Source organism: Plecotus auritus (assembly GCF_963455305.1).
Source record: "Plecotus auritus genome assembly, chromosome: X".
NCBI lineage: Eukaryota > Metazoa > Chordata > Mammalia > Chiroptera > Vespertilionidae > Plecotus > Plecotus auritus.
Window position 1 is genome coordinate 1,181,363 of NC_137784.1, and position 25,974 is coordinate 1,207,336.

At 47.5% G+C, this 25,974-nt stretch overlaps 1 protein-coding gene across 1 annotated transcript; it reads right to left on the reverse strand.

Annotated features, from left to right (window-relative positions):
- Window positions 1–83: 83 nt before the first annotated feature.
- ARSF (arylsulfatase F) lies at window positions 84–25,118 on the reverse strand (the record flags this gene model as incomplete). The annotated part of the gene is made up of 10 exons (XM_080652268.1): window positions 84–445; window positions 2,612–2,733; window positions 3,971–4,133; window positions 7,801–7,935; window positions 8,711–8,847; window positions 13,587–14,010; window positions 17,840–17,962; window positions 20,171–20,292; window positions 22,054–22,203; window positions 25,108–25,118. The coding sequence occupies 10 exons, from the start codon at window positions 25,116–25,118 to the stop codon at window positions 84–86; spliced, it is 1,749 nt and encodes a 582-aa protein (XP_080508394.1).
- Between the last annotated feature and the right edge of the window lie 856 nt (window positions 25,119–25,974).

Below are 25,974 nucleotides of genomic sequence, written 5' to 3' on the forward strand. Positions count from 1 at the left end.
GACCAGGGATCCAACCGTGACCTCATGGATCCTAGGTCAATGCTCAACCACAGAGCCACGTCGGCTGGGCCAATGGCTGCTTCTCACGACGAGTCCTCACCCTCCTTGTCACAGAAGCAGAAGGGAAACACCCTACAACAGTTCATCAGCCACACAAATTGCCGATTCAGTTCTTTCCGCAAGTGGGCCTCCACCGGGGTGACGGTCTTCTTGTGTTCCTTGAGGGCCTCGGCCACCGTGTGGATCACCAGGTCGTAGCGCGGCTCCGTGTCCTTGGTCAGCGGGGTGGACTCCGAGGGGTCCCGGGAGAGGTCGAACAGCAGGGGAGGGTCGTGGTAGGTGACGTTGTCCCCGGTGCATTGGCAAAGGTTGGTCTCGTAGCAGGCCTGAGCTCCCGGCGGCTGGAAGATGGGGGTCACGTAGTGAACCTTCCACACGGCCTCACCTGGAGAGGAAAGGAGACGTCGAGAGCCACCCAGCCCGGGTGCCCGCCGACCTGGTTGTGTCCTGCCTTCGTGGGCATTCTCTGCTCTTTCTCTTTGCCCAGACGTTACCTTAAATGCCAGCCAGTCTTCAGAGCATCAGAACATCAGAATCCCCTCTTTACAAAAATATATACTTTTTTATGGATTTCAAAGAGAAAGGGAGCAGGAGAGAGAAAGAGAGAGAGAGAGAGAAACATCAATGATGAGAGAGAATCATGGATCGGCTGCTTCCTGCACACCCCCTACGGGGGATCGAGCCCGCAACCTGGGCATGTGCCCTGGACCAGGAATCGAACCGTGACCTCCTGGTTCATAGGTCGATGCACAACCGCTGAGCCATGGGGTCAGGCCAGAATCATTTAGTATAACATCCCATGTCTCAAAATTGATGTTTCCTTTCTTTTTAAGTGAACTTATGGGGAGTGACATCCTATATAATAAAAGCCTAATGTGCTAAGTTTCTTGTTGTCCGGTCATCCAGTCATCCTGTCAACCAATCAAAGCGTCATATGCTAATGATGGGCTAAGGCCAGTCAACTGCTCACTATGATGTGCACAGACCTCCAGGGGGCAGACAGTCAACCGGTTGACCCGTCGCTATGACGTGCACCGACCACCAGGGGGCAGACAGTCAACCGGTTGACCAGTCGCTATGATGTGCACTGACCACCAGGGGGCAGACAGTCAACCGGTTGACCCGTCGCTATGACGTGCACCGACCACCAAGGGGCAGACAGTCAACCGGTTGACCAGTCGCTATGACGTGCACTGACCACCAGGGGGCAGACAGTCAACCGGCTGACCCGTCGCTATGATGTTCACTGACCACCAGGGGGCAGACAGTCGACCGGTTGACCAGTCGCTATGACGTGCACTGACCACCAAGGGGCAGACGCTAAATGCAGGAGCTGCCCCCTGGTGGTCAGTGTGCCCCCACGCCAGGATTATGGCTGGCGAGCACAGCAGAGGTGGCGGGAGTCTCTCCCGCCTCTGCAGCAGCGCTAAGCTGTCAGTTGGACATCTACCGAGGGCTCCCAGACAGCGAGAGGGCCCAGGCCTGGCTGAAGGAACGTCCACCCCCCCGCCCCCCGAGTGCACAAATTTCATGCACCAGGCCTCTCGTTGGTTCATAAAATGATATAGGTTTCAGGCGTACAATTCTAGAACACATCAACTGTACACCGTATTGTCTGTTCACCACCCCAAGTTAAGTCTCCTTCCATCACCAACGATGTGGTTGAGCGTCCACCTCTACCCTCTTCTTCCTGCCCCCACACCCCACTTCCACCTGCCAGTCCCATGGCTGTTGTCTGTGTCCGTGAGGTTTTCTTTCTTTTTTTTCTTTGCAGGATCCCTTCACCCGTCTCACCCAGCCCCCAACTCCCTCTTCTCTGACAGCTGTCAGTCTGTTCTCTGTATCTATGTGTCTGTCTCTACTTAGCCAAGATTGGGAAGCCGTCCAAGTGCCCATCAGTAGACGAGTGAATACAACAGCTGTGGTGCAGTGACACAGTGGAATCCTAGGCAGCTGTGAAAAGGGGGGGTCTCTTACCCTTTGAGACAGCATGGAGGGACCTGGAGAACATGATGGTGAGTGAAATAAGCCCGTCAGAGAAAGACACGTATCATAGGATCTGACTCATATGTGGAATCGAATGAACCAAATAAACTAACAAAGAAAGCGTTTCTTGGTCTAGCTGGTTTGGCTCAATGGATAGAGCATCAGCCTGCTGACTGAAGGGTCCTGGGTTTGATTCCGGTCCAGGTCACATGCCCCAGTTGGGGGCTTGATCCCCAGTAGGGGGTATTCAAGAGGCAGTCGATCCATGAGTCTTTCATCATTGATGTCTCTCTCTCTCTCTCTCTCCCTTTCCCTTCTTACATGAAATCAATAAAAAATTATATTTAAAAAGTTACAAAAAAGAGAACGTTTCTCAAAATTGATATTTCTTAGGGTTGTCTGTCTTTCTGAAGGAGAGCAATTCTTAGAAACTTCCCAGAGAAGGTATTTTCGGTGCTGACGCTAGACTCAAAGGACTGGGCTAGGGGATAAAAACGAGGAAGTCACACAGACTAAAGGGACCCTACTCTGGGCATCTGTAGGGTGCACGGGTGGGGGTACTTACTGTCCTTGGGGTGCCAGCGGGCAGCGTGGAGGTACCTACTGCAGTAGTGAAACAGAAACTCGTGCTCTGAACGCTGGACCTCGCCTTGAAGCAATGGCATGAGGTTTCGGCCGTCAATCACCCTGCAGACACACAGGACGAAGGTCAGGCAAGGGCACTGGGTCATGAGGCCTCTGGAAGGAAGCTCAGTGCACCCCATGACCTTCCATGACCTTCCGTGGGCCCAGAAAACAGTGTGCCGAGTAGGTAGGAACAACCATTGCCCTGAAATCCACCAATGGACCCATGAAAAACTCAGACAATTATTTTTATGACTCTGATTGGCTTAGTAACTTAAAAATTACATTTGTACTGACATTATTGTCCTTTTTAGTGGATCTTTTAGCTCAACTGGAGAAATGCTGTTGTAAGTAGGGAGCTCTATACAGTTATTTTAGAGGAACTCTTTGTAAATTCTATTACTGGCTGAAATTGATGTTAAAAAAATCGAAGAGGTCTCCTTTTGATTCTAATGAGCTAGGGATCTTACTTTCCTTCAAAAGTAGATTATCTTTATTACATAAAGAAAGAAACATCAGCCCAGCTGGCGTGGCTCAGGGGTTGAGCATTGACCTGTAAACCAGGAGGTCATGGCTCGATTCCTGGTCAAGGGCACATGCCTGGGTTATGGGCTTGATCCCCAATAGGGGGCGTGCGTGCAGGAGGCAGCCGATCCATGATCTTCTCTCATCATTGACGTTTCTATCTGTCTCTTCCTCTCCTTTCCTCTCTAAAATCAATAAAAATATATTTTAAAAAAGAAAGATATATGAACATCACTCTTTGGGCTTAGAAGGGTGCAGTGAAAGTCGGTTGAACCTATTGAATTCCCTTTTAGAGCTGTTATCAATGAAGATTCAGAAAAGAAGACTCAAACCTACCCTTAGATCAACAGTGACCAGAGAGAGGAACAAGGCAATATAATGACATTTAAAATATTTGGGATAGAGTTCAAAATGTCCATCGAATATCTGACCTTCATCCCAGCCTCCTGGACCTGGGACACCAGATCGTAGGGAATTATTCTTCTTCTTACGTGGATGAATGAGTTTGATTGGCCATATTCTCATCTCTAAGCCTTCCTGTCTCTATCTTCCACCCAAATAAAAACTACAAAGTGACTGAGATGGGCCACAGAACAGTAACATTGGTGCCTGGTGTACGAGTGACCGTCAATGGACACTGCCCTAGACAGAGGGGGAAATGACCTGGGTACCGTGGAGAACGTGTACCCATTAGGACAGAGTCTATCTCCTTGGACCTGAATCTTCTCAAGACAAAGGTGAAAAGAAGCTCCATTAACAGATTACATGACGTCACCTGTCCTGAGGGACAATGCCTCCCGTCAAAGCTGCTACCGTTGGCAAGATATCCATCAAGCTCGTAGGTTCGTCAATGACTTTTCCGGCTGGTAATTTTCCGGGCCATCGGAAAAGGCCGGGCACGCGGATCCCGCCTTCCCAGCCGGCCGTGCCTTTCCCTCCTACGGGGCAAAGCAATGAAGTTGCAGTTAAAATAATTGTTGTAATAAGTGTATTTAAAAACGTAAATTACCCTCACTAACATCGGTCTCTGCTCAGCACCCACCATGTGCAAACACCTGATGGGGTCAGCAGTACACACCCACGGAACTCTATTTTCTTGGGCTGCTCATAGGTTCTTGATTCAACCATACTTTCTCAAGGAAGACTTTGGTTAAAATAGCAGACCCCTCCCAGAATTCTTTCTGCTCTATGTTTCTCCATCCTTCTCTACCCTACTTTTATGTAGGATTTAACTAGCCTCTAAGATATGACACTAGAGGCCTGGTGCATGGATTCATGCACAGGTGGGGTCCCTCGGCCTGGCCAGCAGGGATCTGGCTAAAACTGGCCCTCTGACATCCCCTGAGGGGTCCTGGATTGTTCTCAGGTGACGCACCCTGGAATCGGGCTCCCTACTCTCTAGTTCTGTGTGTGTCACCTGAGAACCACAGCTGCCACGTCACCGCAGCTCCTGTGTTGAGCATCTTCCCCCTGGTGGTCAATGCACATCATAGCTACTGGTTGGACAGCCAACGATCAGATGGTTGCTTAGGCTTTTATATAGATAGATAGATAATTTACATATTATTATTTTTCCTGGCATGCCTCTTTCCACAAAGGTGGAAAATTGTGTCTGATTTGTTCCCTGCTGAGTCCAGCATGCAGAAAAGTAATTGAATCAATGATAGGGGGACTTATAAAAGGGTAGATAGAGCTCCTGAAAGAATCGGAAAAATAATCCTATTATTTTAAATCTTAGAACACGTGTATTTAGGTGAAGAGGGAGTTAAGTTTCTCATATGGGAAGATTAAGTTTTTCTTAAGGTTCGTTTGCAAGGCCTGTGTGAAGGGAATGGGGAGGTGACTCAGTTGTGAATCCAGCAAGGAGAACCGATATGCAGGGTCAGGCCAACCCACCAGGACTCAAAACATCATCTCATCCACATCATCTCATCCACATCATCTCATCCACATCATCTCGTCCACATCATCTCACCCACATCATCTTGTTCCATAATCTCATCCACATCATCTCATCCACATCATCTCATCCACATAGTCTCATCCACATCATCTCACCCACATCTTCTCATCCACATCATCTCACCCACATCATCTCATCCACATCATCTCATCCACATCATCTCACCCACATCATCTCATCCACACCATCTCACCCACATCATCTCATCCACATCATCTCACCCACATCATCTCATCCACATCATCTCATCAACATCATCTCATCCACATCATCTCATCCACACCATCTCACCCACGTCATCTCATCCACGTCATCTCATCCACATCATCTCATCCACACCATCTCACCCACGTCATCTTGTCCACATCATCTCATCCATGTCATCATCTCATCACCTCATGACAAAGGACAATATCTGACATCGTTGTAACCACAGTGCTGTACATAGCTCACTCCATTCCCAGCCTCACCCCAGCCCCTTCCCCTTTATAATCCTGTCCGCTGAATCTTCCTGGAAGACACAACTTTATGCATGTAAGCACCCTGTCATCTTGGTTGGCTGGCCTTCTCAATAAATGCCTTATAGGATTCAGCCCTGCTTTCATTATGGGACACAGCAGTAGGAAGCCCAAACCCACACAGGGATTTCCTGGTAACATGAATAATATGCATAGATGCTGACTTATTATCCAAACCCAGAAATTGATTGACAAAGGAAGCAGGGAGTGACCAATGGACACCAGGATGACCGGCTACACCAGAAGTTTCTTGACCCAACAAGGAGAAATGGCCATCCTACCATGTTAATGGATCTTATGATTTCCTGGGTGGATGGGAAGAAAAGAGATTCTATGGACAGTAACCTCACAGGGTTATCTACACTAATAAAAGAGGAATATGCAAATTGACCGTACCTCCATGACACCCACCAGCCAATCAGGAGTGAGTATGCAAATTAACTCAACAAAGATGGCAGGTTAATTTGCATATGCAGGCGCAGAGCGACGACTGAAGACTGAAGACTGAAGAGGCCTGGTTTCTCCACTCTGGCTGGAGCAAAGGCCTGGGTCCCGGGAGCCGGAGGAAAACCAGTGCCGGCAGCCAGGGGAAGGAAGGCCTATTGCATGAATCTACATGCCATGGGCCTCTAGTCTGATCATAAATTCCTAACTAGGCTGGCTGGTCAGGGTGGATTGTCCTATAACTTCACACCCAGGCCTCTACCTTCTTTAGTGACAGGTTTTAAGCCAGCTCTGTCCATTGTTTTTGTGCCGTGAGCTTGACATTTCTCTGAAATGCCAGAGGTAATACCCCTTGGCAAGAGGTGTCCACCCCAGAGAGAACACATAATCTTGTTGACAATCCCGTAATCCAATCCCCACCTGACTGTCTCCAACCTGGCTAACTAACTCTCGCTCCTTCATTTCAAATGTCCACAGAAGCAACATTTCAGATCTTGCTCCCCCATACACGTCATCCATTTGGTTCAAATAAATGCTTATAAAGAGACAGGTTAGGGCGTTTCTGATGTCGACACATGAAATTACTCCAAGCACAGTTTGAATCATAGCATGCTCAGACACGATGATACTTTTTAATGTTCTTATAAAATTTTTTTATGAGTTTACTGCCCTCCAAAGCACACTGTTTGGTTACACAAGCTCTAAGCTGCAGACACTCACACCCTTCGGTGAGAGTGACACAAATATTTCATCTCATTCATACAGGAGGCATTTCCTACTGGATGCAAGATGATAAAAACCCATATTTGCATAAATAATAATACATGTGTCTCTACAAAGTGCTGTAGAGTCTCCTTCAGATCAAAAATTCAAACAGGTTGCAGGTAATCTTCTTATAACATCAGGAAACACATTACTACACTAGGTCAATGTGGTGGCTGATGGATAGGTTTTCATGGATAACATGTTTCACCACAACACGGAATCAATACTGTGACTTACATTCTAAAACCTGAGTTTGGTCATCATGGCTCAGTGGTTGAGTGTCAACCTATGAACCAGGAGGTCACAGTTTAATTCCAGGTCAGAACCTATGCCCAGGTTGTGGGCTCCATCCCCAATAGGGGGCAGGCAGGAGGCAGCCAATCAATGATTCTCATCATTGATATTTATATCTCTCCCTCTCCCTTTCTCTCTGAAATAAATAAAAATATACATTTTTTAAAAACCACACACAACAAACCTGAGAGAAGCTTGGCCATATCTCTGGAACAGGGCACCCAAAGCTTTCTTAACGTCCAAGGAGACTTCTGTGTGCCCTCTCTGTAGACCACATTTCTTCTTATTCTAATCCCATCTTGTGGATGGAATCAATGATTAGATATTTGACTCATTGAATGCCTCCCTTAAGTCATCTGCTTTTGTGAAAACTCTTTCACTCCTAGGACTATCAGGGAGGCCCAAGTCTAGAATATTGTCTAGAAATGTTAGCAATTTAAGGTCAATATCCTTGGATTTGGGACCTACATTCCATTTTTAACCAAGTATCCAATTAACAATCAACTCATTGAGTGTTGCATGCATCATTCATCTCGTGTTTCACGCCACGGATCTTGTATTACAATGAGCAAGAGAGACCCTAGTCACAAGGACACCCCAGGTACCATCTTCCCTGCTCACCTTTGAATATCCCGTTATATCCACCCAGTTGGGCGTGGCCCAGCCTGGCCTCCAAAAGTCCTCCGTGGTCTGACGTGAAGTAGACAAGCGTGTGATTTCTCAGCCCCAGATCATCAATGGCAGCAAGGAGCTTGCCTGGAACAATGAAAAAAGGACCCATAAAACAAATAAAATTATAAGATTTGGGCAACTGTGTTAGTCCCAAGGCGTGCACATTCATTTGGAAGTCATTGCAACAGTTTCTCATCTACAAAGCCCCAAATATTACACCCCAAGAATAGTGCGTGAGCCCAGTGGTTTTGCCTAGTGGTTTGATGTTGACCTTTGAACAGGAGGTTATAGTTGTGGGCTGGATCCCCAACTGGGGGCATGTAGGAGGCGGCCCATCCATGGTTCTCTCTCATCATGAAAGTTTCTATCTCTCTCTCCCTCTCCCTTCCTCTCTGAAATCAATTATATATATATATATATATATATATATATATATATATATATATATATATTTAAAAAAAAAAAAAAGAATAGTATGGCTGTAACCGGTTTGGCTCAGTGAATAACCGGTTTGGCTCAGTGAATAAAGAATCCACCTATGGATGGGATGGGAGGGCCCTGGGCTCAATTCCAATCAAGGGCACATGCCTGGGTTGCAGGCTTGATCCCCAGTAGGGGGCGTGCAGGAGGCAGCCTATCATGATTGATCTCTCAAAAATTATATTTCTATCTCCCTCTCCCTTCCTCTCTGAAATCAATAAAATATATATTTTTTAAGAAGAATCCTATGTGAGCCCACTCTTTCCTCAATTCCCCATCAGCATCTCACGTTGAAGAGCTGATTATGGTCAAGTCAGTGTGAACATGGACTTCTTCCCGTGCTCATGCTGATGTTTCTATGTTCCATCCTGCCACTTACCCACGTAAAAGTCCATCTCCTCCACGTTATCGCCGTATAAGCCGTGCTTGCTGGTGCCAATGAAATCGTCTGTGGTGGGGAGAGGCGTGTGGACGTGAAGAAAGGAGTAAAAGAGGAGGAAAGGTCCTTCGCGGTGCCTGAGAAGACATCGATCCCATCGCTCGTGAGTTCTCAACCTCTGGGAGTGGGAACCACATTTTTCTCTGACACACAGGCCCAGTGTGTGTGTGTCACGACCCATGAGAGGGGACACACACAAAAGGCAGCCCCTTTGAGAGACTCTACTGGTTGGAATGGATTCCAGAATCCTCCAACCTCCAGGCTCGGCCCCTCTAATTTTGGGGTGATGCCACCTCTCAGGGGCCAGGACGTGGGTAGGTCATACTGCTCTCAGAGGTCACACGGGATTATTACTCAAGTCCAGCTCTGCTTGAAGAACTTTCCCAGGGCTCGCCAGATCTCAGACTAGAGTCACACCCCAAAGACACACACACGAGACAGATTTATGGCAGTGGTTCCTTTGAAACGTCAGCACTTTCACAACCCAAGAGCAAGCACGGACAGATAGAGCTTGGCAATCTGTCCACACACCTTTGATTCCTACGTGAGGACACAGGGAACGAGGTTGACCCCCTTCAAGGCCTGACAATCGGTCTTCAGGAAAGACAGATGTTCAGCTAACCAGGGCAGCGTACACCATCCCAGTCTTGGGGGAATTTCAGCTCTGTCTGATGAGATATCAACGTGTAAAGACTGGGTGAAAAATAAACTAAATAATAAAAAGAATGTGGCCATGGTTGTCCGGGTTGAAGGGTGTCCCTCCAAAATGGTCCACATAGAAACTCAGAATGTGATCTTATTTGGAATATAAGGTCTTGGGAGATAGAATTCCTAAAGAAGAGTTTGTACTGCGTTAGGGTGGGCTCAGAATCCATGGGTGTCCTCATAGGAAGAGGGCTCTGAGGAGCTACACAGACACACAGAGGGGAAAGGAGGACTTGTGAAGATGGAGGGAGAAATAGGAGTGATGTGGCCACTAGCCAAGAACACCAAGGATTTTTGGCAAACACCACAAGCCAGAAGAGTGTTAGGGTCAGGGGCAGGGTTAGGATTAGGGTTAAGGTTAGGGTTAGGGTTGGGGTTAGGGTTAAGGTTAGTATTAGGGTAGGGTTAGGGTTAGGGTTAAGGTTAGGGCTAGAGTTAGGGTTAGGATTAGAGTTAGGCTTAGGGTTAGGGTTAGGGTTAGTGTTAGAGCTAGGGCTAGGGCTAGAGTTAGAGTTAGGGTAGGGTTAAGGTTAGAGTTAAGGTAAGAATTAGAGTTAGGTCTAGGGTTATGGTTATGGCTAGGGTTTAGGGTTTAGGGTTAGGGTTAGGGATACAGTTAGGGTTACAGTTAGTGTTTAGGGTTTACTTTTAGGGTTAGGGTTAGGGATAAGGTTAGGGTTAGGGTTAGGGTTAGGGTTGGAGTTGGAGTTAGGGTTAGGGTTAGGGCTAGGGCTAGGGTTAGGGTTAGGGTTTAGGGTTTAGGGTTAGGGTTAGAGTTAGCATTAGGATTAGGGCTAGGGCTAGGGTTAGAGTAAGCGTTAGGGTTAGAGTTAGGATTTGGGTCAGGATTAGGGTTAGATTTTGAGTTAGTGCTAGGGTTTGCCCCTACACACTCAGAAATCACCATGGAGCTAATACTTAAATCCTACTGCGCTCGACACACTTTCCCCTGGTTCAGAAGTCTCAGCCTTGTGTCCCGCCCACACAGACACTGTGATTTGAGACTTTTGGGCTACAGAATAAGAGAGAAAGAGTCCATTCCTGTTGATTAAACACCCTGTGTGGGGTACATTTTTCGGGCATTCCTAGGAAAGGAATATACGTGCTGATCACAATGAGGTCACACATGTTTCCATATGACATATCTACAGGGTCAGCTAAGGTGCTTTCGGTCAATCCTTCCTGAACTTGGTTAGGACACCAGGTAATAAGGGAGTTTGCTCAATGTGAAACCAGCCATAGAGCTGTATCTGCAAGGCAAATAAGGCCCTACTTCTCCCACACTCTCCATAGGTATCGTCTCCACCTGGGCTATGGGGTAAAGATGATTCTAGTGATCAGATTTCTCCAGGTCCTTGAATAAACAAAAGTGGTACATATACTCAATGGAAGATGGAAATCTTACCATTTGCGACAGCATGGAGGGACTGAGAGGGTATTGTGCTAAGTGACTTAAGTCAGACGGAGAAAGACAAACACCACCTGATTTCACTTAGATGTGGAATTAAAAAACACACACAAATAAACAAACAAATAAGATAGAAATAGCCCTATCTGGTTTGGCTCAGTGGACTGGAGAGTCCCGGGATTGATTCCTGGTCAGAGCACATGTCCGGATTGCGAGCTCGATCCCCAGTGGGGGGCGTGCAGGAGGCAGCCGGTCCATGATTCTCTCTCATCGTGGATGTTTCTCTCTCTCCCTCTCCCTTCCTCTCTGAAATCCATAAAAAATATATTTAAAAAATAAAAAGAAAGACCTGGATATTTGAGACAAAACAATACAAATCAAATCCTTTATCTCCTTAATCAAGTCTACGTAACAATCAAAGACGCCAACTTTTCCTCTGATTATTCCTGGCATATTGCTTGCCAAGACCAAATTGCTCACACATGCTTGCAAACACCTTTTTTTTCCCCTCATGCTTTCACTTCTGCCTGTAATGACTTCCTTCAGCTTGCTGTTACTGATTGCTGAAGATTTAGGCAAGACATTGTTTTCTCAAGAATGCCTTGCCCGGTATCTTGGAAAGTCCCTACAGTAGAGACGGGTACCACCCTAGACTTAAAGGTAGTAGCCTATTTCTCATCACATGCTCGTACAGATGTCCACCCCTAAATATGTGGTAAGTGATCTGTAAAGTCCAGATTTCAGGGTAGCATCTGATAAAGTAAAGATAAAGCCCCAATCAAAGAGGAAAGAGCCAATGAAAATACATGTTCAACGCCTTTAACTCAAAGAAAAGGTGTGTCTTCCTTGGAAAATTTCTAGGTACTGTTGGCTAGATGCATCGAGCTTTATAACGATGCAAATACATTTTTTTACACATCACCTACTCCATGATAAGCCCTCTGATTTTAATTTCTTCAGTAGCTATTCCCCCCACCCGCCAGGGAAACAATGTGATGGCCAACTTTTTCTACAGTCTAGTTCCAGCAAACACATTTCTCCTTGTGCGTGAATATACGGAAGATCTATGCATTGCAGGTCAATTAGTCAAACTTCAGAGTCGGTGCTGAGTGACATAAGCCAGTCAGAGAAAGACAAGTACCATAGGATCTCACTTATAGGTGGAATCTCATGAACAAAACAGAGTGGAGACAAACTCAGGGATATAGGGAACGGACTGACAGCTGTCTGAGTAGAGGGGTTGGGGTTTGGGTGAGAAGGGTGAAGGGATTAAGAATTAGAAGAAAAAAGAAAAGAGACTCAGGGATACAGACAACAGTAGGGTGATTCCCAGAGAAAAGGAGGGATGGAGGAAGGTAGAAGGTAAAGTGGAATAAATGGTAAGGGAAGGAGATTTCACTTGGTGTGGTAAACACACAATACTATATACAGATGATGTCTTGTAGAACTGTATCCCCAAAACCTGTGTAATGTTATTAAGCAACTAGAGGCCCGGTGCATGAAATTCATGCACAAGACGGGGGGGGGTCCCTCAGCCCGGCCTGCACCCTCTCCAATCTGGGACCCCATGGGGGATGTCCAACTGCCAGTTTAGGCCCGATCCCCGTCTCGCAATCTGGGACCGCTGGCTCCAAAGCATTCACCTGCTGGCCTGGTTGCCCCCAACTGCCCTCCCCTGCCAGCCTGATCTCGCCCCCAACAACCCTGCCCTGCTGGCCTGATCTCACCCCCAACTGCCCTCCCCTGCCAGCCTGATCGCCCCTAACAGCCTCTGCCTTGGTCCCCCACCACCATAGCTTTGTCCGGAAGGAAGTCGGATGTCCGGAAGATGGCCCCTCGACCCGGTCTATTAGCATATTTACCCTTTTAGTAATATAGATAGATTATATAAGATAAGATTTCTTAAATGGGGCGGGGGACTTTTTCATCAGGAGGAGATGCTCTTGGCAGACAAAAATACATAATCCCTATATCTGGACCGATAGCCAGACATATGCACTATACTGCCAAACCAGTCATTAAAAAATTAAACCGCTTTCTTACACCTTACACCAAACAGCTTTTGCCCTTAAAACCCCTCCTCAACCCCCCACCTTAGGTTCTGCCTTTGCAGTTCATCCAGATTAGGTTCTGAATGGTCAGTTTCTATGCCAGTCAGCATCAGAAGCTCCGCCTCCTAGGCAGCCATTGGCTCCTCACAGTTCCACCAGATTTTATTGTGATTGGTCGGTTTCTATGCCAGTCAGCATCAGAAGCTCTGCCTCCTAAGCAGCCATTGGCTCCTCACACTTCACCCAGATTTGGTTCTGATTGGTCGGTTTCTATGCCAGTCAGTGTCTCTGGACCTATCAACAGGCCTGATCAGAGAGACGGGGCTGATAAGGGGCCCCAGTGGAGGCCAGAGAGAAAGAGAGGTGCAGCTGCTGGCCAGACCCGGAGGGAAAGAGAGAGGCAAGTGCTGATCTACAGCTGCCACAGAGGCTACGGATCAGACCCTGTTCCTCTCTCCCCAGGCCTCTCTCCGGGCCTGATCTCCAGCCCCCTCGGCAGTCAGTGCTGGATCGACACGGAAACCCAGCACTGACTTCCAGTTGGTTGAGCCTCCGGTCATGGTGGATGTTACGGCCCTTGGGTTTTTATATATTAGGATACTCATTCTCTTAACCTTTCATGAATCTTAAAAAACAAACAAAACATGTTTACCTTTCTAAAAACGATATCGCCTCCTTCACCATGATGGACCCAGCCCTTTCCGCCTTCATGGGCTGCTCGGTAATTTCTTGCTCTCGCATGAGGAGGCAATTCCAGTACAGGGTCGATTGGTAACTGTTTAACCAGAAGTAGCCCAGGAGAAGGATGAGAAGAACCAGGAAGAGGATGAGGGCCCAGGGAACGCAGAGCATGCGACTCAGTTTCCCTAGGGTGAGCGTGAGCGCAGCCACGGCGACCAGCTGCACACAGATCCAGACTCTGCTGCTGATGGCTAATTCCGCGTCACGGGAAGGATCGGGCCAGCACGTGTCATACAGACTGAATGGCATGCCGTAGAAATAATCAAACCCGTAATGATACGGATGGTGGCAGTGGTCATTTCGGTAGTTGCAGTTTAAGCCCTGGTGCCATTTTCCTGAAATTAAACACACACACAGATAACGCATAACGCGCTCACATATGACAAAGACCATGAGGTCATTTTTTTTCGTTTGAAACAATCAGCCAGTGCACAAAAATGGAGTAGCCCATATTTTTCTTTTCCTTAAACATCCACGTTCAGCATAGACTCATTTCTGGCTCTTCTGTAGTTGGCCGGTATTTGTCTGAAAAATCTGATTGTGAGTGAACAGGACAGAAGAAAAATGATGGCAGGAGAAGACAATTGTGTGTTTCTAGCAGGGGTATATATATAAAACTAATAGATACATACATAGATGAGTGGTAGATGGATGGATGAATCTGTGGGTGGATGGATAGATAGATTGGTGGGTAGGCATATCAATAAACAAATAGGGAGGTAGATAAATTGATAGATGTTCATTATACTCACAAAGATAGATAAATAATAGATGATACATGGTGAATAGAAATAGAGATGATGAGTGGATGGATAGATAGGTAGATATAGATAGACATGATGGATAAATGGATGGATGGATGGATTGTGAGTGTAGGTGGGTGGATAGATAGATAGACAGACAGACAGTGGTTGATGGATGACTAGGTGAGTGGATGGAGAGATAGATAGATAGATAGATAGATAGATAGATAGATATAGATAGATAGATAGATAGATAGATAGATAGATAGATTTAAGCCATAGCCACAAAAATGGATATATGATAGAGAGAAGATAGATAATACATGATGGATAGATGGATAGATGGTGGATGGATAGATATAGATATATATATATGTATATATATATAGATAGATAGATAGATAGATAGATAGATAATATAAAGATACAATGGAATGATGAACAGATTAATGAATTGGGTGAGCTGTTGAATAGATAGATGAATAGGTAAACAGAAATGATAGAAGATAGATGGATAGATAGATAGATAGATAGATAGATAGATAGATAATAGACAGATATGATGGAACAACAAATAGATTAATGAATTGGGTGAGTTGTTGAATAGATACATGGATAGATAGATAGACAGAAATGATAGAAGATAGATGGATGGATAGATAGATAGATAGATAGATAGATAGATAGATAGATGATAGATATAAATGATGGAGGATGTACCAGGCATGGAGGAATAGATGAATGGATAGTTGACTGATTAGAAATCCAAGGGTCATCCACTAAATAAAGTTCACTAAGTAAGAGATTGATTCAGGGAAACTTGACACATTTTGAATGGTAACCAAAAGATCCATGTGGGTCCTACTGGCATGTGGAGGGAGAGAATATGATTGTGTGTCATGGTGTAATAGGACCACATCCAGAATGCATGAACTGACAAAGGTGAGGGCCTGAGTGGGTAGGTAGCTGACAGGTAGTGCTCCTGGTATAGGTTTTCTCTGCTCTAAAAGGACTCTAAAATGGTCTTCTTTTATCCATGTCCAATTGGGCACAAAAATGGAAGGGACTTAAAAGCGCCTGTCACTCTTGGGCCAAACGAAACCCAGTCTCCTCAACTAGGAACAGTAAGGTTGACTCCAAAAAGGGCCATCATTCGTTGATTCCCGTCACCTTTGGCCATGAGGATAAGGAAACCCACATGGTCCATTTCAAGGCTATAATGAGGTGGATGAGAGAACAGGTAAGGCACAGGGATGGTGAGCGATGTGATTTTGTTGAGCGACCCTGGTTTTATCTCATCCCATGTGACACTCAGCGTTGCAAAGAGTCAAGTTCCTTGTCTCTGACATGAGGGGGTCGAGCTATTCTTGGACATCCCTTCCACCGTGAATATCAATGTCTTAGTCAGTGTGGGAGGCTGTGTCCCTGTAATGAAACGAGCCCAAGACCATGGCCATTGCCACAAAGGAGCACCTTGGTTTTCTCCTGTGGGTTAACCTTCATGAGCAGCAGGAGTGGAGAGAGTGAGGCCCTGAGACAGAGGGAAGGACTGGGTAGGGCCATGTGGAAATTTTCTGAGCAACGTATCCCATACTTGTCTTTCTTTAGATCAGAAGTTCTCAATGTGGGACACCGGCGGGGGGGCGGGTTATTTTATGGGGGGCAATTTGAGAATGAGTTATGAACAGTGATTTTTGGGGGGCATTTCTTGTGGTTCTAGGGGCCTCCAAGACAGTATATAAATATATATGGTGATATATATATATATGCATTTCAGTTCTCTATTCTATGTTTTGAAACTTTATTGGCTATTTTTTCCTATCACTTCATATTATTACTAGAGGCCTGGTGTGTGAAAATTCATGCACAGGAGGGGGGGTCCCTCAGCCTGGCCTGCCCCCCTCTCACAGTCTGGGAGCCCTCACAGGTGGGAGGTGACCCGGCGATCAGGGGAAGGTGATGCCCCATCACACCTCTGCTGCTGCCACTGCCGACAGCGCAAGCCTCGGCCGGCCCTGGTTACCTGAGCGTCAGGCGGCCCTGGGTGGCTGGGGGACTGAGGGGGACTGGGCACCGTCATCTTGTGGCTGTGGGTGCTGCCATCTTTGAGGGTGGGGCAGTCAATTAGCATATTCCCTCCTTATTGGCGGTGGGTGTGGCCATCTTTGAGGGTGGGTCGGTCAATTAGCATATTACCTCCTTATTGGCTGTGGGCGCTGCCATCTTTGAGGGCGGGACAGCAATTAGCATATTACCTCCTTATTGGCGGTGGGTGTGGCCATCTTTGAGGGTGGGTCGGTCAATTAGCATATTCCCTCCTTATTGGCTGTGGGCGCCGCCATCTTTGCGACTGCATGAGGGTCAATTAGCATATTCCCTCCTTATTAGATAGGATGATTATTACTTTTAACAATGTCTTGGTGATTTCTTTCTCGGTACCTCCACTGTGCTTTTTTTTCTTTCATTTCTCTCTTTCATGGATGCCGAGTTCTGTGGCAGCTTGTGTAGACCACGTGAATGGCCTTTTAGGTTTCCTCCACATGAATGGGAGTTCACTTTTTGAATAATAAGAATTCTATGTCCCGGGGGCGGGGGAGGGGCGGCATCAGGATTTTAGAGATGCTTGGGGGGCGTGGCCAAGAAAAGGTTGGGAACCACTGCTTTAGACCATGGCCATAAGGTGCAGATATTTTTACGGAATTGAAACTCGACCTTCCATAAAACGTCAATGACGCTGCCTGGCTCGGCCGGCGTGGCTCAGGGGTTGAGCGTCAACCTAGGAACCAGGAGGTCAGTGTTCGATTCCTGGTCAAGGGCACATGCCGGAGTTGCAAGCTCGATCCCCAATAAGGGGCGTGCAGGAGGCAGCCGATCCATGATTCTCTCTCATCATGGATGTTTCTATCTCTCTCTCCCTCTCCCTCCCTCTCTGAAATCAATAAAAATAGGTGGTTTTTTTTTTTAAAAAAAAGCTACTGATGCTAATGCTATCCATGTGTTATTGGGAGGACTCATTACATGTCTGAAATGATGGCTGGTAGATGAGATGCAGGATTTCGGAGACTGCAAAGAGTAACGGAGAAAGAGAGCACCATCCTAAATCTTTATCGTAGGGTGTCTTGACCTGTGCAAAGATGAAGGACACACAGGGGGTGACACGGAAACATGTGGGATGAACATCGGGGAAAGACCTGGGGTTCGGGGGAAGGCGTCTTGCTTGAGCTATGTCTGCGAAGGATGGATAGGTGTCCTTTAGGACAGACTCTGTGTGTGTGTGTGCGTGTGTGTGTGTGTGTGTGTGTGTGTGTGTGCGTGTATGTGTGCATGTGTGAAGGGAGCTTTGTTCATTGCAGATCCCAGGTGAGCCAAGTGCAATGGTGACAGAGAGTTCTGGAGGAGGCAGAGGGCAATGGCTGCTTACCGATGATCGCCGTGCTGTATCCTTGCTCCTTGGCTAAGGCCGCAAATGTGGTTTCATTATGAGGGAGTCCAACAGGGGCCCCGAGGGAGAGGATGATACGGTCGTTTCCATTGGAAACCATTCCTACAGGTGACGGAAAAACACAACAACAGGTGCCCACCATGGGTAGGTAGGTGCCCGTCACGGGAAGAGGGAGAGAGTCCTGCCTGGAGGGTTGAGAGCTTGGAGGGTGGACAGAGGATGAACGGGAAAGAGGTATCAAGGTGTCGGGGAGGAAATTGGGTTCTCCAAAGACAAAACTCACCCTGGCCCATAATGCAAAGCCCCTTTAAACCCTTGTGCACACACACCTACACACACACACACACACCCATGACACCATCAGATACATCCCAACCTACTGTCCCCCACTTCCATAGACAATGGCGGATGGAACATCTAACCTGCACCTGCCTCAACTGGGGCATCTATGCCTCAGAAAAGAAGTTGAAACAATGAAATCTTGCTGGGCTGGTGTGGCTCAGTGGTTGAGCATGGACCCATGAACCAGGAGGTCCTGGTTTGATTCCCCATCAGGGCACATGCCCGGATTGTCAGCTCGATCCCCAGTAGGAGGCATGCATGAGGCAGCTGATCCATGATTCTCTCTCATCGTTGATGTTTCTATCTCTTTCCCTTCTCCTCTCTCTCTAAAAATCAATAAAGACATATTTTAAAAAAAAACACCAAGAAAAATGAAATCTTATGAAGACTTCAAACTCTTGTGTTCCTACTAAATTTTTTTTTTCTGACAAAAGAGTCTAGTTCCATTTGTAGGACAGGTGTATAAGCTCATTTCTTGTCCAGAACCTGAAGTCGGGGCATCTCGGAGGAGTAGACACATTGGTTTTGAACCCCTTAGGACTAGAGTTGATGTCAAGTAGGTGGGCGGGACCAGTCATTCTGAGACTGAAGACTTATCATTCACTAGAGGTCCAGTGCATGAAATTGTGCACAGGTAGGGTCCCTAGGCCTAGCCTGCCATCAGGGCCATCTTCCGCCCGCTCGCTAGTCCCCAAGCGGTTGTTCTGGTTATTACGCTGTTATGGTCACTGAGCTTTTATTATATAGGATGGTCAAGGAAGGGAAGAAAGCAAACAAATTTTTGAAGGATTCAGGAAGGGAATAACACCCTGAGATAGCCAACAGGGGTCCCTGGTGAGTAGTGGAAACTGGGGAGACTTTGCTCAATCCCATTGGCAGTGATGCCAGGGTCCTGGGTATAGTGAACATTCTTGAGCAATCTAGCTAGCCCTGGACAATTCTCCAAACGGATCCACCCTGACTTCCTTCCAAAATACGGCCCACCGCCGAAACCGGTTTGGCTCAGTGGATAGAGCGTCGGCCTGCGGACTGAAGGGTCCCGGGTTCGATTCCGGTCAAGGGCATGTACCTTGGTTGCGGGCACATCCCCAGTGGGAGGTGTGCAGGAGGCAGCTGATCGATGTTTCTCTCTCATTGATGTTTCTAGCTCTCTATCCCTCTCCCTTCCTCTCTGTAAAATATCAATAAAAAACATATTTAAAAAAAAAGTAAAAGTTTTTTAAAAAAAAAAAAGAAAGAAAACAAAATACGGCCCACCTCAGGGCGTGGAAACAAAATTGAGTAACACAGGGCAAAGCAGGTAAAGAGAAGAAAAACAAACAAACATTTTCAGATAAAATCAGGAGAGAAAAGTAGGCCAGGAAGTCTCAGAGAGCCAGCTGCTCAGATAAAATCAGGAGAGCAAATTAGGGCAGGAATTCTCAGAGAGTGAGCGCCTATCTTTTTTTATTTTTATTTATTTTTTTTAAAAAAATATATTTTTATTGATTTGAGAGAGGAAGGGAGAGGTGGAGAGAGAGAGAAACATCCATGATGAGAGAGAATCATGGATTGGCTGCCTCCTGCACGCCCCCTACTGGGGATGGAGCCCACTACCCAGGCCTGTGCCCTTGACTGGAATCGAACCCGGGACCCTTCAGTCTGCAGGCCGATGCTCTATCCACTGAGCCAAACTGGCTAGGGCTATTTTAAAATAAATATGTTTTTATTGATTTCAGAGAGGAAGGGAGAGGGAGAGAGAGAGAGAGAAACATCGATGATGAGAGAGAATCACGGATCGGCTGCCTCCTGAACACCCCCTACTGGTTGGGGATGGAACCCACAACCCAGGCATGTCCCCTGACTGGGAACCGAACCGTGACCTCCTGGTTCATAGGTCAATGCTCTACCACTGAGCCACACCGGCTGAGCCATGCCCCCAATTCTAACAAGACAGCAGAGAGGGGCTGAGGGTCCCCGTTCACACACCTGATCGGATCGGGTACCTGCCCGTGAGGAAAGCAGACCGGCTTGGGGTGCACATGGACGCCGCGGAGATGTGCTGGGTCAGCTGGACACCTTCTCTGGCTAAGCTGTCGATGTTGGGAGTCCTGGAAAGAGACATGGAGGGGACACTGAAGAATTGGAATGGGAGAAGAGAGAGAGAGAGAGAGAGAGAGAATAGGTGGAGAGAATGGTTGAGAGGGAGAGACAGAGGCAAAGACAGACACAGAGAAAGACACAGAGAGAAACACACACACACACACACACACATACACACACACACAGATCTGAAGGTAAAAAATTTTGTTTCCTATAATTTCCTGAGCTCTGTAGGGAAGAAAAGGTACCTTGGCACACAAACCCCATTCTACTTTTTTTTTTTTAATATATTTTATTAGTTTTTTACAGAGAGGAAGGGAGAGGGTAGAGAGCTAGAAACATCGATGAGAGAGAAACATCGATCAGCTGCCTCCTGCATACGCCCCATCGGGGATGTGCCCGCAACCAAGGTACATGCCCTTGACCAGAATCGAACCTGGGACCCTTCAGTCCGCAGGCCGACGCTCTATCCACTGAGCCAAACCGGTCAGGGCTCTACTTTTTTTTTTTGGAAGCTATTTTTTGCCGAACTGGTATAATTTGGTTTTGCAAATCAAATATACATTAGCCTAACATCAAATATAATAAAATATAATCTATACTAATAAAAGCCTAGGTGGTCCTCGCTGACCTTGTGCGACGCCCTCAGGCCATCACAAGATGGCCACCACAATGGCCACCACAAGATGGCTGCCCTCACATCGTCACATGATGGCCTCCACAAGATGGCCACCCTCACGTTGTCACAAGATGGCCGCCACAAGATGGCCAGCAGGGGAGAGCAGTTTGAGGCGGCCAGCCCTGCAGGACAAGGCAGTTGGGGGTGACCAGGCTGGCAGAGGAGGGCAGGTGGGGGCCATCGGGTTGGCAGGGGAGGGCAGTTGGGAGCGATCGGGCCAGCAGGGGACCAGTTAGGGGTGATCAGGCTGGCAGGCAGAAGTGGTTAGGAGCCAGCAGTCCCGTATTGTGAGAGGGATGTCCGACTGCTGGTTTAGGCCCGATCCCACAAGGGTCCCAGCTTGGAGAGGGTGCAGGCCGGGCTGAGGGACACCCTCCCCCGTGCACAAATTTTGTGCACCGGGCCTCTAGTCAAATATAATAAAAGCTTAATATGCAAATCGACCAGACGGTGGAACGACCAGTCGCTATGACGCTCACTGGCCACCAGGGAGCAGATGGTCATCACAGGAGCTGCCCCAGCCTGCAGGCCCCTGGCCAGCCAAGGCAGGTGCCAGCAAGGGCCGGGGGCAATCGCCCCACAGATCAGCCCTGATCGTCGGCCAGGTCTAGGGACCCTACCCGTACACAAATTTCATGCACCGGGCCTCTAGTAGATAATAAAATTAAGACACATAAAGGTGAGGTAACTTGTCCGTGGTTGCTCAACCGTGAGTGCAGAATCAAGACTCCAGTGCACATTGCCCTAACCGGTGTGGCTCAGTGGATAGAGCGTCGGCCTGCGGACGGAAGGGTCCCAGGTTCGATTCCGGTCAAGGGCATGTACCTTGGTTGCGGGCACATCCCCAGTAGGGGGCGTGCAGGAGGCAGCTGGTCGATGTTTCTCTCTCTCATCGATGTTTCTAACTCTCTATCCCTCTCCCTTCCTCTCTGTAAAAAAATCAATAAAATATATTTTTTTAAAAAAAGACTCCAGTGCACATACATTTAATATGACCTCGTTCCCGAAAAGAAAGCCAACAGAATAACGTTGATGTTGCAAGGAGAAGCGGTCATGAGATGCACCAACCCTCCATGCCTCAAGGACACACCTGATTGTATCGTTTCCATAGCAGCCCAGGTCTCCAATCCCATAATCGTCCGCCATTATCAGGACGATATTAGGCTTGTCATCGGTCGCCCTTTGCGACTGGCCCACGGTGAAGAGTAACCACATCCAAGACAGGGACGCCCAGCACCTCCTGAAAAACAAGCAAGGGTGGCCCTGGAGACACCCTGTTCTGGATGGTTTTCAGGGTCCATGTTCCACGCCAACGTCCTCTTCTCTGAAGGCAGCAGGGCGGGTTGGACGCCAGGCACGTGTCCCACAACACGGACGGGGCCCACGGGATTCTCCTTCCAAGTCCATGTTGGTCATCGCTGTTGAATGGTACCCACCCTGCTCGACGGCCGGCTCTCCTGGGTTCTCAACACCCTCAAGCTCATGGCTATGCTAGGAGGTGGGATCCAAAAACATAAATTTACCCAGAGAGAAAGCGTTTATTTGTTCCTGGGGTGAGAGGCGCTAAGACGTAGGCGGTGAGGTTGGTGGTTATGTTGCTGGCTTGTGCTTGTGATTACTGACATGTGGTTACGTTGGTATTGCAAAGACTTATGCAATTATGCTCCTGGTTAATTTGTTGGCTTATGATTATGGTTACACTAGAGGCCCGGTGCATGAAATTCGTGCATGGGGTGTGTATGTGTGTGTCCCTCAGCCCAGCCTGCACCCTTTCCAATCTGGGAGCCCTCGAGGGATGTCCGACTGCCCATTTAGGCCCAGGCCTAAACAGGCAGTCGGACATCCCTCTCACAATCCAGGATTGCTGGCTCCCAACTGCTCGCCTGCCTGCCTTCCTGATTGCCCCTAACCACTCCCCTGCCAGCCTGATTGATGCCTAACTGCTCCCCTGCCAGCACGATTGCCCCTAACTGCCCTCCCCTGCAGGCCTGGTCACCCCTAACTGCCCTTCCCTGCAGGCCTGGTCACCCCTAACTGCCCTCACCTGCAGGCCTGTTGGCCCCCAACTTCCCTCCCCTGCCAGCCCGATTGCCCCGAACTGCCCTCCTCTACCAGCCTGTTGCCCCCAACAGCCATTCCCTGCAGGCCTGGTTCCTACCAACTTCCCTCCCCTGCTGCCCGATCGCCCACAACTGCCCTCCCTTGCAGGCCATCTTGTGGCGGCCATCTTGTGTCCACATGGGGGTGGTCATCATTGACCACATGGGGGCGCCCATCTTGTGTGTTGGAGTGATGGTCAATCTGCATATTACCCCTTTATTATATAGGATTGCTGAGACGTACACTGAGTGGCCAGACGTACACTGAACGCATAATCATCTGGCCACTCTGTACTTCTCTTGAGCACCTCATTGATTTGATATCAAAGATACTATCCATCATGCACCTGATCAGTTTTCCTCTTTGCACTGGCTGATAGAAAAGCTCAGGGCAAATCGGTGGTTGATCTCCAGCCAGAGTCTAGAATACTTTTGGTACCCATGGGAGATAAAAATACACTGAGTGGCCAGATTATGATGAGTTCAGCGATCATCATAACCTGGCCACTCCGTGTATAAGGTCATGTTACTGGTTGTGTGGAAATAAAATTGCGTGTGGCTATATCAGCTTTACTAAAAAAAAAAAAAAAATCTGGTAGAAAATGAGAAAAACAAACAAAATAAAAGGTGCCCCAGAATAAAGGAAAAGGGGGACGTGGAATAAAAACTGAATTCTGGAATCTGGACATGGATTTTAGTCTGCTTCCTAATGGTGCTCGGTCCCAACTCAAGTCCTGATTTCTCAAAGACATCCTATATAATAAAAGCCTAATATACTAAGTGTCCGGTTGACCGGTCGGCCGTTCAACCCATCAAAGCGTCATATGCTAATGATATGCTAAGGCCGCTCAACCGCTAGCTATAATAAGAACTGACCACCAAGGGGCAGACAGGAGACCGGTCGTCCAGTCGCTATGACATGCTCTGACCACCAGGGGGAAGATGCTCCGACTGGTAGGTTAGCTTCCTGCTGGGGTCTGGCCGATCAGGACTGAGCAAGAAGGGCCGGATATGCCCTGCATCCCGCCCGCAGTTCCTCCCTGGCTGGCCTACCTCCCACATCCCTGATCCTGCACCGGTGGGGTCCCTCGGCCTGGTCTCTGCCCTCTCACAACCTGGGACCCCTCGGGGGATGTCGGAGAGCCAGTTTCAGCCCAATCCCGCAGGCCAGGCTGAGGGACCCCCCACAGGTGCACGAATTCATGCACCGGGCCTTCTAGTAAATAATATTTCTCTTCCTATGGGGTCTCTACTGGGGATCAGGTAATGGATAGTGGGCTTTGGAACCGTTCGTTCAATCTCTCTGCTGTCTTTATTCGTGGAGTAAAATCATCGTTAAATATTGACTCTGGGAAGGAAGATAAAAAGATTCCCTGACCCCGTCTACTCTCCGACCCTTTATAAGTCCTCTGATACAACTACTGACTCGAGATTGAAACTCTGCTTTCCACAATCTTCTCTCCCAAAACTGTTAACCTCTTGAAGACGAGAAGTCTACGGCCAGGGCTTTGTCTATGGAGAAACCATAATAATTACAGAAATGCTTTCATCTTCACCAAAATGACTGAGTTGCTTTTCTTAATCCCTGTTTTTTACAACATTTCAAAATAATACAGACCCTGGCCAGGTAGCTCAGGTGGTCAGAGCATCGTCCTGATATGACAAGGTTGCGAGTTCGATCCCTGGTCAGGGCACACACAAGAATCACCCAATGAGTGCATGAATAAGTGGAACCACAAATTCATCTCTCTCTCTCTCTCTCTCTCTCTCTCTCTCTCTTTCTCTCATCAATCAATAAATATAAAATAAAATAAGTGTGTTGGAAATTGGCCATTTACATTTTTTTCGATTGTCTACATCTGACCTACTTCTTTTTTTCATTATGGACTTACTGAACTCAGAAGATAAATGTAGACATTTGACAGCTCACCACATAATGGATGCATAATAGTGCACGCCTCAAGCTATTGAGCTGAATTCACAAATGCCACAAAATTACGCATCAGCATCCGTGTGTTTGCACGGTGGCTTATTACTTCCCTTACCTGAGTGTCATCTTGGAGATCTGAGCACCTTCTTATTTTCTTTGGCCGAAGATCTAAGCTCCTGAAAGGAAACGTGTGTTATCTTTGGGTGGGTTAAGTCAGTTCCCATTTGGAAATGCTCCCTGAATTTGGGGATCCGACCTCTACTTCCATCAATTAAAAACTGGTTTTCTGACGCACTCATGGCATAAACCCCAAGCTCTCAAGTACCTGAATCTCCTGGCCCATTAAGGAAGAGCTTGAGCTGTGCCAAGTTCTGGGGCCATCGAGCTCCATTTTTGGGGTGTGAGTTACTTGGCTCAGTCCCTAAACCTACCCTCAGACATGCCTCATGAGCATATAAGCTCAAGAAGACGCAGAACCCAAGAGTTTAATCTCACCAAGTCTACGTGGAATGGACTTAGATCCCCTACAGAGACACGATGACTTTGATCTCCTCCTTTGATTGGCCATTAGTCCCAAGGGAGACCACTCTCTGGTGATTTTAGGAACGTTAAGAGTTGTACACACTTGGGGGGGTGCCCTGTGATGACCAAGGGACATGATAGCAGAAGTCATTGCGGTGAAAGAAAAGGAACAAAAAGACGAAATTCCGTCGGTAAGTCATTACCCGTGTTTGAACCTTAAAATTCAACGAGGTACATCATACTAACCTCCTTCTTCAAAAATCCATCCTAAGAATCCCCAAACACCCATCAGAAAGAATATACGCCCCCCTATATTCATAGAAGCATGATTTACAACAGCTAAGATCTGGAAATAGCCCAAGTGCCCATCCGTAGATGAGTGGATAAAACAGCTGTGGTCCATGGACACCGTGGAATACTATGCAGCTGTGAAGAAGGAGGGTCTCTTATCCTTGGAGAC